General features: G+C 42.2%; 2 protein-coding genes across 4 annotated transcripts in view; both read left to right on the plus strand.

The window, feature by feature from the left end:
• Window positions 1-6,267, plus strand: part of arhgap25 (Rho GTPase activating protein 25) — a 28,039-nt gene extending 21,772 nt beyond the window's left edge. For 2 of the 3 annotated variants that reach the window (XM_039804327.1, XM_039804325.1), the window contains 2 exons: window positions 3,675-4,213; window positions 5,581-6,267. In XM_039804327.1, coding sequence (XP_039660261.1) covers window positions 3,675-4,213; window positions 5,581-5,782 — 741 coding nt within the window. In that variant the 3' untranslated portion in view covers window positions 5,783-6,267. The remainder of the gene's footprint in view (window positions 1-3,674; window positions 4,214-5,580) is intronic. The other variant, XM_039804328.1, reaches the window with a different exon arrangement.
• A 3,345-nt stretch (window positions 6,268-9,612) lies between these two features.
• On the plus strand, window positions 9,613-12,436 carry bmp10 (bone morphogenetic protein 10). Its single transcript, XM_039802164.1, has 2 exons — window positions 9,613-10,018; window positions 10,921-12,436. The coding sequence occupies exons 1-2, from the start codon at window positions 9,613-9,615 to the stop codon at window positions 12,000-12,002; spliced, it is 1,488 nt and encodes a 495-aa protein (XP_039658098.1). The 3' UTR covers window positions 12,003-12,436.
• Window positions 12,437-12,724: the final 288 nt, after the last annotated feature.

The raw sequence follows: 12,724 nt of genomic DNA on the forward strand, positions 1-12,724 counted from the left end.
AGTACAGGCTTTGAAATGTACTTAAAGTATAAAAGTAAAAGTAGCCTTGCGAATGACAACCACTTTTTATGCAAAGCTACCTGGACCACACACGTTACTAGAGTGCAAGATGAGAAACTTCAGTGGACATAAAAACCAGGCTCTTTATATGCCATTGTCTACATTTTAAATGGATGTCTGCCAAACATCACATATATGATTATTGTGACAGAGACTGGGACTCCAGCTTAATAAGATTCTGACTGAGTAGCAAGATATGAATTCAATTGTGATTCTGTGAGAATTCACAGATCCAGTTTCTCTTTTTAATCGTTCCCTTAACATTTAAAGGAATCTACATGTTGTGTGTGTGCTCAAATATAGAAAGAAAATAAAGGATACAATATGTATTACTAAACATAGATTAATTAAGAAGTTCCCCATACTTTTAGAGTTACACAGCACATTGGCCAGGAGTCATACTTGACGCCTCCTAGCCTATCTCAAACATCTCTCTCAGATAAGGCCAGGGATGATTGGGAATGTCTTGCTGATTGTCTGCCTAATCTTGGGATTAGGCATTTTCAATCATGTCGCCGTCCATACTACTAGTGCTAACGTTACCACCAGTATATTCCCATCCAATTAGATTGAATTCGGTATTGATCACGGGAAAAAAATAATAACGGTAACTCCAGTGAAATTATTTGAAACTTGCTAGTGAGGACTAGATTAGGACCGTATTTATAGCTGATGCTGGTTTCAAACTACCCCGGTGTGTCTGTAAAACACGGACAGAGACAACTTCTCTCTTTTGATGCTTTACAAGCAACGTGGAAACCTAGCTAACAGGTGAAGAACACAAACAACTAAATCACTAGCTAACCTACTTTAACTTTGCAAGAACTATAGACCAATACAACAACAGGCTTAAATGAACTGACAACATAAGTTATACGTACAGTTTGGCTCGCGGGCCTTACACACACACCATCTCAACTGATTTTCTTTTAACTCCGAGAAGTCTCTCTTTCTTTTTCTCACCTTTTTTCTGTGGCATAGCGCCCCGCTGGGTGAGTGGTTGGATGGTCCGGCGACATAAGACCTAAAAAAAAGACAAACCAAATATTTAAAATGTAAGGAGTAGAAAGTACCGATATTCGTGTTAAAATGTAAGGAGTAAAAGTAAAAAGTCGCCACAAAAAAAAATAGTAAAGTAAAGTAGAAATATCCGAAAAATCTACTTAAGTACAGTAACGAAGTATTTGTACTTCGTTACTTCCCATCTCTGCTGGGCGCAATTGGATAGTTCTTCAACCAATCAGACCAACGATCGGGGTGACGTAGCAGTAATGTTGAATGTAAACAAAAAGCTGCTCGCCGTTGCTGCGCTATCGTCATCGTGTAAAGCTCAACGGTTTTGATTGGTGTCTCGATTTGGAAAAATTGGAAATGGGCTTGAATGGGCTCTTGGCCAGACGCAATTAAATTTGCCGGAAGTTCGTCAGGGTTTTCCCAGGCTAAGGGTTTCCCCTAGTGTATTGTAATCTTATAGTCTTATAGCTTTTATAAATTCTCAATTTCACAATTACGTCCATGACTCTGTCACAGAAACAATTTGGCTCTACATTAATGCTGCCATAAGTCTGTGACTGGACCCAGGCGGGCCCTCATCAAAAAAAGACACTTGTCACCGGGCCTAGCTAGGGTTGGGCGATGTCCCCTAAATTGGCAGCTGACGATGTTTACAGTAAAACATGGCGATGGACGATGATATTGTCGTCTCATATCTCTTTACACATATAGAAATATATAAATATATATAAATAAATATTTTTTTTCTACTACTATGGGCTAACAGCTAACATAGAAACGATCAGACATACATTTAAATGCCCTCTATAAATGCTGCCCTGCTGGTAGAGGCATTTTTTTTACTACTTGACCTACTTTCACTTAAGTACGGTGCAGTTAAGTCAATCAGATGTCCGTGGTCTGCGTAACGACAGTACAGTGGGACGTTTGCCTTCAACAGAGCGACAGTAATAACCTAATATACCATCATTACTGAGTTTAAACTACATTCTCGGTTATGTTTGCACTGAATAGCGCATTCAATAAACAGAAACATAACTCTTGCAGCGCACATGAACAGATGCGCAATATTAGCTCACACATAAACTAGCACACTCGTGAATTAGCCTTCTGTTGCCAACGTACATTCATAAATCCTGCATAACATCGTCCTGTACCTACAGGACCTCAGACTTACTTATTGATGCACGCACACAGTAGTGTTAGTCCAATGAGGAAAGAAAGGAAAGTGTGATAGCGTTCCACGTTAACGCATTTTTCTCTCTCGCTCAAGACCACTGTGTCCAACGTTACTAGAAGGTAGAGCGAGCTACAACTGACAGGGAGAGAGAGAGAATGTATCACTACAGCCAATCCAGTCTGCTCAAAGCGATGGTCTTTTTCACAAATAGGTTGCACGTAAGGGGGAAAAAAGTAGCTTCCACTTAAGGGGCCCTAGTATCTTGCACCCTGCGCAGCACAGCGTAAAGCCCGACGCAAGTGTCTTTGCTAGTTTAAGACCGACGCACTTCAATTTCCCGTCCAGCGCCCGCGACTAGGATTGGTGTGTTTGACAGGATGCGGGGGCGTGGCATCACGATGGTGGCTCTCCATCGTGATGTCGGCCAGCCAGTCACGATGGACGATGATATCGTCCATCGGCACAACCCTAGGCCTAACAACTTTTCTGGGGGAAACCCCTGATAAGTCAAAATGTCTTCCTGGGAAATCCATGCCCTAAATCCCACTGATTATTTATGATTTAGTAACATACAGTACAGGCCAAAAGTTTGGACACACCTTCTCATTCAATGGGTTTCTTTATTTTCATGACTATTTACATTGTAGATTCTCACTGAAGGCATCACAACTATGAATGAACACATATGGAATTATGTACTTAACAAAAAAGTGTGAAATAACTGAAAACATGTCTTATATTTTAGATTCCTCAAAGTAGCCACCCTTTGCTTTTTTGATAACTTTGCAAACCCTTGGTGTTCTCTCAATGAGCTTCATGAGGTAGTCACCTGAAATGGTTTTCACTTCATAGGTGTGCTTTGTCAGGGTTAATTAGTGGAATTTTGTCCCTTATTAATAAGAAAGCAAAAGGTGGCTACTTTGAAGAATCTAAAATATAAGACATGTTTTCAATTATTTCACACTTTTTTGTTAAGTACATAATTCCATATGTGTTCATTCATAGTTTTGATGCCTTCAGTGAGAATCTACAATGTAAATAGTCATGAAAATAAAAAGGAAACTCATTGAATGAGAAAGTGTGTTCAAACTTTTGGCCTGTACTGTATATTCTATTTAATTTGAACACATTATATTGAATTATCTACAGGAATATTTGACAGGGGTCCTTTGATAGTGGTGCTCTATAAATTTGCAGAGTGCGGTTAGCTGGAATGATGACCTTTAACATCACAAACACTTTCTGTGCTACAGATATTTTCCAAGCTGCTGTGGTTCAGTTCATGGTTTTTCCTCAACTGAAGTTTATTTCTGCCTCCATGTCTTCCCTCTGATTTTAAAATAACAACTGCACACAGTATAGTATTTATACGTAGTATATTTACATCTGTAATTAATCGTCAGTTGTGTGTTTGTCTCAGATGGGTGATGCATCTCTCTCTGAGTCTCCAGAAGAGGAGGAGGACAATGACAGTCCAGGTCCAGGCAGAGGAAACTGCAGCCCCCAAAACCTGCCTCAGGAGCCTCGCTCACCTACCACAGACTGGATAAGCCCGCGCAAACGCACTCAGACCCTGCCCACCTTCAACTGCCCCCTCACCGGGATGGCAGCCAAGGCGGAGGCCCTCAACCGCTGGAGTAACATCCAGGAGAGCGTGGAGGAGAAGAGCGGGACGCTGTCAGAGGACATTTTTAAGATCCTGGACCTCCGGAGTTCAGGTTCATTGTTCGGGGGGGCTCAGATCAGTAACAAGGATGGAGAGGATAGGTTAACAGCCCGAAGAGGAAGCGACAACACAAGTCCATCTACCGCTGGCTCTCAAAACCCTGACGGCGACTCCCAGCCTGCCCAGGCGCTGTCTCGGCAGACGAGTGTAGGGAAGCCGACAGTGAGCGCTTCGGTTCCGCAGGTGGACAGCAGGTCTGAGCCAGAGAAAGACACCCAGCGGCTGGTAGACAGGTGAGTTCAGCTGAGGAGTAGGCCTGTAACAATTATTACATCATTGTCTAATTGTCCATTTTTTTGGTTTTACATAATTGCGGTTTCTTTGTTTAACCGCAATTAATTTCTAACTTTGGCTAAGGTCCTAAAGGGTGTGACTTGTAATTGTTGATTATGTTTAGATGTGCCAAATTGCCAAATTGTATTTATATAAGAGATTATTGGTCCGACTATATATTTTTATTACTATTTCAATCGTTAGTTATTGGCACTTGACCCTGTACATATTCATAGCAACAAAAAGGACAAGGGGAGATACAGTTAGAAAAACTGTTTTATGATAATAAAGAGGCTCTGTTTACTTCATAGGCTGTTTATTTGTTATTATATTATATGGGTCACATAGCAGTGATATATATCCAAAAGATGTATCCTGGAAGTCATTCATAGCTTTAAAGTAATATGTGTCTTTAAATTTGACCGAAAGCGACTATTATGTCGTTAATCGCAATTATTTCTGAGGAAATTAATCGTACAGCAACATTTGGAATTGTTACAGCTCTACTGAGGAGTCGCAACTAACTGGCACAACACCAGACTATACAATAGGGCTGAGCAATTCATTGAACATTTAATCGCATTTACGAATTTGACTCCTAATGATCACCGAAACAGAATAATCGAGTAAAACGATTATTTTGCACATCAAGTTTTGCAAGTGAACTCTTATTTTGTCTGGTGTTCCAAATTAAATTTTTTTTTTAAATAGGAAAAGTATGAATTGAAATTTCACAGTTCAAGGTGTTTTCACTGTTGATTTGTTTAACTGTTTCAAAGTTTTTTAAGTTCAATAATTGCAACCTCTTTCCAAAAGACAATGAGTCATAGTGTTAAATAATGTCAATATTGACCAAAATCATCGCGATAATGATTTTTTTCCATAATGGAGCAGCCCTACCAGAGGGACCCTCACCAACCATTACATGTGGTATGAAGTTATTTACCACAAAATGAATGTTTTAACAATATTGTCAGGTGTTGATTTGTCAACAAATCAGCTCCTATATTTCTTAGGTAAAAGTTTGGGAGTGTATGCATATATTGTATGTTTATACATATATATGTATAGAAGTGTATAGGGGTGCAGATGTATGTGTATATGCTTATACATAAATATATATCGTTACTTTTTTTCCGCTATTACGGTTGTTTTTGTTATTATTATTATTATTATTATTATTATTATTATTATTATTAACATGAGTGTTCCAAGTACAGTATTTCTTGCTTTGGGAATACTGTATGAAAGTCATGTCTTTCATTTATTTTTTCCCGGACTTTGACTGTTTGTCTGAACCCTCCATGTCTCTCACTGTCTCTTGCAGTCTGCGGCAGGAGAACAAGGAGCTGAAGGCCGCCATGGCGGAGCTGCAGTCGGCTTTGGAGGCAGATCGCCACCGCGTGGCCGCTCTGGAGATCTGCCTGAGGAATGCAGAGCGCAGCCGCGACGAGGCCCAGAGACGCAATGACCAGCTGCAAAGAGACATTCAGCAGTTCCTCCCCAAAAAGCCACACGCTCCCACCTAACAGTTGTTTTCAGACTCACTGGTCTATGGATTTATGACTAGCGTTAACCTCAACAGAGCTAATTTCACATGAACTGGTTATGGAAAATACTATTGTCCTCCAGTGGGATGACACTGGATCATTTCCATCTGAGATGTTTGCTTCTCAAGATAAATTATTGGCGCATTTGTTTGTGCCTGTGAGTGTTATGTAGAGATCTAAATGGCCGTTAAAATTTCTATTCACATTAGAGACTTTACACAACACGAGTTGGTTCCTCCCTACTGCAGGAGTCATGGCACTGTATATGAACTTGATCTGGTGTGTCCATGGAAATGCAAGGCCGGACAACTTCAGCTTAGACGGAACCCTTTGTTCAACTGGACTGAATTAATGTTAATGGTGGACAGTACAAATACTATTTGTGCCATTTGCAGAGTGAATAGTCCATCATTTCATGTTTCATTTCAGTGGTCAAATAATAAAACAGCACACATGTAAGTGTATTTTGTTGATGCATGACGACAAAGGTTACTCCACATATGTACTATATCAACACATCCGTGTGTCTTTATTATTTGTACATCAGCCTTTCAGATACAAATAAACTGATTACATATTGAATAAAAAAGCTGAGATAAACAATAAGGCAACAGAAAGGTGAAGTCCCTCCCCTTCCTGTGGACCTCATGGGACCTTATTTTGGAAAAAAGATCTATGGTAGTGAACGGGGAGAGACTAATTCTTTTTTGATTGCTGTTTGAATTAAGCCATGAATTACACATATGATGTTCGTCAGTTCGAAAGAAGAAAGTCTCAGTTTGTCGTAGGTTTGTTGTAATACCACTTACTTTTGTGTCAAACCGCTCAGTGAACCACGTATCTCGTCTCCTACAATTTACGCCACCTTGCTCGTTGCGCGGCTTGCTAGCTAGCTAGCTTAGCTATGATCCACAACGCATTTAATGTTATCTTACCTGATGTGTTTTATCCAGCCGAGAAGAGGAAGAGCCATTAATAGTGTGAGTAACTTTACATCCCGGTACGAAACCGACAGACACCATACAACACGTGACCCATGCAAACTTGAGCATTCTAATTACATATTTTCACACTTCACAGTCCTATACTTCAACAGTTTTATGACAAACTGAGACTTTCTAGACTTGCAAAATTATCTTTTGAAGTGACTCACATTATATGTGTATTTCATGGCTCAATTCAAATAGGATCAAAAAATGATTTGTCATTCCCCATTCACTAGGAATTAAGGTCCCATGGTGGTCCGTAGGAAGTGGAGGGACTTCGTCTCTCTGAATGAAAAGATACAGGCCTGAAAGCGGTGGACATTGTGCACGATGGTAGTAACTGTTGCCAGATTTAAACTCATACATCTGGCCCTTTTTAACTGAAATCCACAGCCATGTGGCTCTGTGAGGCTGTGCTTAGGCACAGCAGTGATTTAAGCTAAATGTTAATGTCAGCATGCTAACGTGCTCACACTGACCAGAATAACATGCGTTTATTTAACAAGTATAATGTTAAGTGTCTTAGTATTGCACTCGCTAAGTAGCACTAAACACAAAGTGCACTTAATGGCTGATGGAAAACGGCAGTTTTGCCGGCATTTATATTGGACATGGTGACATTGTCGAAATTGACCATTAATATCAAACTTTCATGGCAATCCATGTGATAGTTGTTGATATATTTCAGTCTGTTCCAACGAGCCGACTGAATAACATTGCCATCCTGAGAGGCATGCTGCTAACCTGGCAAACAATCAGATAGTACTTTGATTTACCTCAGAGAATGCAGTTTGTTTCATTAAAGCTGCACTTATCAATGCAACAGGCAGCTCTTTCCAGCAAAATAACTGTACAATACCTGCCCAACAAACAGCAGACTGATAAAATGTTTGTGACAAAGTCAGAGCTAAACGGAGAGTGAAAATTGGACGTTAATATGTTGGGCAGCCAGAAACACGACTCCAAAGGACCGCTAACATTGCTGTGTCAGCAGACACATTCTGGTAATATGTCAGAATTGTACCACTGCAAGCACTTAGCACTACTTTAAATATACCCTGTTTTGACTGATCAATAGTACATTAGTTACCTAAAAACCTCCTAACCTGAATGGATTTTACACTATATTTTGTGGTGATGGTGGTATTATCTAGTAGTGTGTTAGTTTTCCATACATTTCCCTTCCTCAAAAACGTAGCCTACTATTTGTGAGGGAAACGCAGCTGAAAATCATAAAATTCAGATATTTGATATTACCATAAAATATAGGAAAGTTCAAAGCAACTAGGCTCGATAAATCCACATTTGTTATACCCTTAAGTCCATAATACAGACCATATGGATGGGATTGACTGTGTGAATATGTGTGTGTGTGTGTGTGTGTGTGTGTGTGTGTGTGTGTGCGTGCAAAAGGACATTGCCATTATCTAGCCCTCTTACGGCCATCAGGAAGATGTGATAGTCCGTTGCGGCAGCAGTTTAACAGAGTGACAGATAACAGCACGTCTGTCAACTGTCAGCCTTGCAGATGAGTGGCAGAGGAAGGAAAAAGCTCATTCCTTCCCATCACTGTGACGCGCCGCAATCACGAGTGTATCTGCAGGTCACACAAAGAAGCTCAGGAATGAAGGGCAGTTGCGTAGTGGGATTAGGGTTCAGGTGAACAGAACAGAATAGTTCTTCGAATCTGTTGAGGAGCCAGTGTGAGTCATTACTAATCTCATCAGAAAACATCCTCTTGTGCCTCTTGTGCCCAGATAACCCATTTCAGACACAGTGTCAACTTACCAGAAGAGGAAATACACACAGAACAACGCGGGGGGGGTGTTGTGATTGTTACTTTGTTGAATGAACATGACTGATTCTTTTGTACAACTCTGTTGTTCTCATGAGCTACTAGAAATGTCCTCCAGACTCAGTATCTTTCATCCCTGATCATTAAGGCCTCACACCTCATTGCGTTTCAATTTCATTTGGACAAGTGTTGTCTAATAGATATATCCTATTACATTCAACGACATCAACAGCGACGTGGTGTTTGTCAAAAAATAAAAGAAACGGTCAATGGACACTAGATGCAGCTCGCAGACCTCCACCATTTACAAAGCAAATAAACAAATGAAGAATATCAAGCCTGGAGCACCCACCCAGACAAAATAGCGCTTCCACAAGGAAGAGGCTACAGGACAGTGTTTACAAAATCCTCATTAAGGAAGTTGTGAGATAACACGCTCATGTGCATCACACAGAGTTGAAGGCATGCACGTGCACACACACACGCACGCACGCACGCACGCACGCACACACACACACACACACACACACACACCAGCAAAGAGACCATAAGCACTGAGCAATGCAGAGCCCACCATATCATAGATAAGGGACAGAAAGAGCTGGAAAGAAGAGAGCAGAGAGAGAGAGAGACTGACAGAGGAGAGGACACAAAACAAAACAGAGATGACTCGGATGGACAAAGACAAGCTTCGGCCACCCTGTCACCGGAACTGCAGCCCAGTTGCACAGGACATCAAAAGGTGTGCATGAGAATAAATGCTGTGAGATCTGGAAGAGAGCAGCAGGGACACACTCCTGAAGAAAGGCTCACACTGGTCAGAGCAAGGGTCAACAACTCTCCTGTCTACTGCCGGGGATCCTGCAACAGCTTTATTTGCCAACAGATGAACTGACCACAATTTCAATTAACCTTTGGATTAAGGCGTTCAGAGATCACAGTCATTTTGGCCTACTGTTGCATCAGCCCATCCATACTGTAGACAACCCTATAGGGCATAGATTAGAAAGCTGCAGATTGTTTTTCCCATGGCGAGCATTTGGGTCTCTAAACTGGGAACCATCTGCAGCTCCAAGGCTTTGCTCTTGCTGTTTCCTATCCTGCTGCTCCAGGGGCTCTGTGGACACAGCAGCCCAATCTCCAACACCCATCAGAGATATCGCCCCTCTCCGGGGCTGGGAGACGGGCACGGAGGGGTAGTGGATCCGTCACTGCTGGAGCAGGACAACAACATGAACATGCAGAGCCTGCTTGAGAGCCTGAAGGAACAGTTTCTGCGGACTTTCAACCTGTCTGGCTTGAGTTCTCCTCCCCTGTCTCCTGGAAGCACACGAGAAGAGCCACCTGAGTACATGATGGAGCTCTACAACCGTTTCGCTAATGACCACACGGCAATGCCCACCGCCAACATCATCCGCAGCTTCAAAAATGAAGGTAGAGATCCTCTGCTCCATATGATGATGCCCCTGTTGTACATATACATTGATTAAAAATGTGAACTGCCGGGTTCTTTCTTCTGCTGCCATGTTATTGAATATTTTTATACATTTGTCATTTAAACATTATTTGTATTTTCTTCATCACCCTGTGGTCTGCAATGCCAAATGATATTAGTCAAGACACTGAGAACAAAGGTCTTCTTGTAAACATGTACAGCGTTTAAGTAGACTGTAGCTTGAAGCATGTACAAACCAAATGTAGTTGTTTAAATCCACGCCTTAGTCATGACCCTGTTCCCTTTTACTTCTCTGTGCAAGGCAATTTTCATATGAAAATTAGTTCAGTAAGTTTATTTAGGGCTAGGGTTAAGTGCATCCTTTTACAGACATAGTGAAAAAGTTATTCATAAAAAAATAAATAAGACCCAATAACAGTAAAAAAAAAAAAGAACAATGGCAATACAAATAAAGACAGTAGCCAGATTAAAAAAGCTTTTTAAAAGCGTCAACAGAGACCACAGATCCTAATGCAATAGGAAGTGCGCGCCACAGTGTCGGAGCCACCACTTTAAAGAAACATCCTTGCAATACAGCTTGGAACAGCTTGCAATAAAATTAAGATAATAGTTTTCCAATTAAGGATGACATTGAGGATAACATCTTCAATAGGGTTAGATTTGGGTTAAAACTATTTAAAATTTAAAAATCAAGGTAAAGGTTCCCTAAGGTGCTGCCTGGGTTAGGTTTGGTTTGGTTTCAATACAGTTAGGTTAGTGTTTGGGTTAAAACGTTAGGGTTAGGGTTACAGAAGTCAGCTTAAAACCTCATTAAAAGGACTATACAAAATATTTCAACTAACAAATAGTTAAACGTTGACCATTTATTTCTCTTCTCCAGATTCATCTCCCAGTATTGTTGGTGTTGGAGGAGTGAGGCGTCACCCACTCCTCTTTAACGTGTCAGTCCCCCATCATGAACGCATCACAGCGGCTGAGCTTCGCCTCTACACCCTTGTCCAGACTGACCGCCACCTCTACGCTGGTGTCGACCGCAAGGTCACTATCTACGAGGTGGAATCGCGTGTCGGAGATGAGAACATGACTGCTGAGAACCCTGTGAGAGGCGATGGATTCAGAGGGGGAGGAGAGCAGTTAGAGCTGGTGGAGTTGGCTTCCCGCCAGGTCTACGGCACTGATAACGGCTGGCAGGCCTTTGACCTCACTGCTGCTGTTCAACGCTGGCGCAAATCTGACCATGGGACCACGCACCGGTTGGAAGTGCACATTGCCAGCATTGCTAATGAAGATAATGTTCAAGGTATCACAGAGGAAAACAAAGACAGAAATCCACCTGAAGGGGACATGAAGATTGACACCAGCCCTGAGGAAAAACACAAACCCCTGCTGATTGTTTTCTCCGATGACCAAAGTAGCGATCACCGTAATGACAAGCGCGAGCTGAACGAGATGATTGACCATGAAACCTCTAACATGATTCTCCAGGACGACTTAGGGATGGGCCTGAATGGTCTGTGGGGGGAGCCAGGGAGGGACAGGGAGGAGGGATATGAAGAAACGGAGCCGGATGAAGAGGACCTCATCCAAATGCGCTCCAATCTGATCTACGACACAGCATCCCGCATTCGTCGCAATGCCAAGGGAAACCACTGCAAGAAACAATCTATGTTCGTAGAGTTCAAGGACATCGGATGGGACAGTTGGATCCTGGCACCCACTGGTTACGATGCCTTTGAGTGCACTGGCATTTGTTCTTTCCCACTGACGAAGCATGTCACGCCCACCAAGCATGCCATTGTCCAGACATTGATCAACATCAACAGTCCTCAGAAGGCATCACAAGCTTGTTGTGTGCCCACAAAGCTGGACCCCATCTCCCTGCTGTACTTGGATGACACAGGCGTGGTCACCTACAAGTACAAGTTTGAAGGCATGGTGGTAGCTGAGTGTGGCTGCAGATAGTCCATTCTTTAAAGGAGTTTAACCGTTCATAAAGTCTTACAATAAGAGGAAAGACACAGAACTAACAGTAAGCTGAGAAAGGAGGGTTAGCCAGGAGGACTTCAACAAAGGGACAATTGTTGGAATCTCTGGAAGGGTTTACTGAGATTGGAAGTGCACATTCACTATTCATGAAACTATGTGCGCGCCAAGTGAATGATTGTGGACATATATATGTTTTAAACAGCAAAACAGAGTACTTCATCTAAAGGCATGAATATCAGTTCCCATTATTCGGACAGTGGAAAGCCAGTGTGCTACAGATCTACAGTCAATCTGTCGCCAATAGTGATGTCAAGGTGTGCCCTTATACCCACAGGAATTAAAAGGACCGAACCAAGCACATCCTACAGCGTATAAGGCCTGTTGGGAACCAGTGGGAACCAGTTGCCTAACCCCCCACCCCTTTCCTTCCCTCTGACATCTGTCTTCCTCTCCACTTATCTCTGGCCTCCCCACTCGTTGCAAACACTAATCAGCACTTCATGTGTCCTGGCGCAGTGAAATGACCCCGGTGAGGCAACCTGACAAGACATGAACTCTCCAGGCCCACCTCCTGCCTCCTGCAGCCTCCTGATACGTACTGTAGGGGCTGTTCAGGGGTCCTAGTAGAAGGGTTATCTATCCCAATCCTGTTACCCACTTCACATGCCTCTTTTCCACTCCCCCAAGCTACAGTGATA

The sequence above is a fragment of the Perca fluviatilis genome, chromosome 6 (assembly GCF_010015445.1).
Source record: "Perca fluviatilis chromosome 6, GENO_Pfluv_1.0, whole genome shotgun sequence".
Lineage (NCBI taxonomy): Eukaryota > Metazoa > Chordata > Actinopteri > Perciformes > Percidae > Perca > Perca fluviatilis.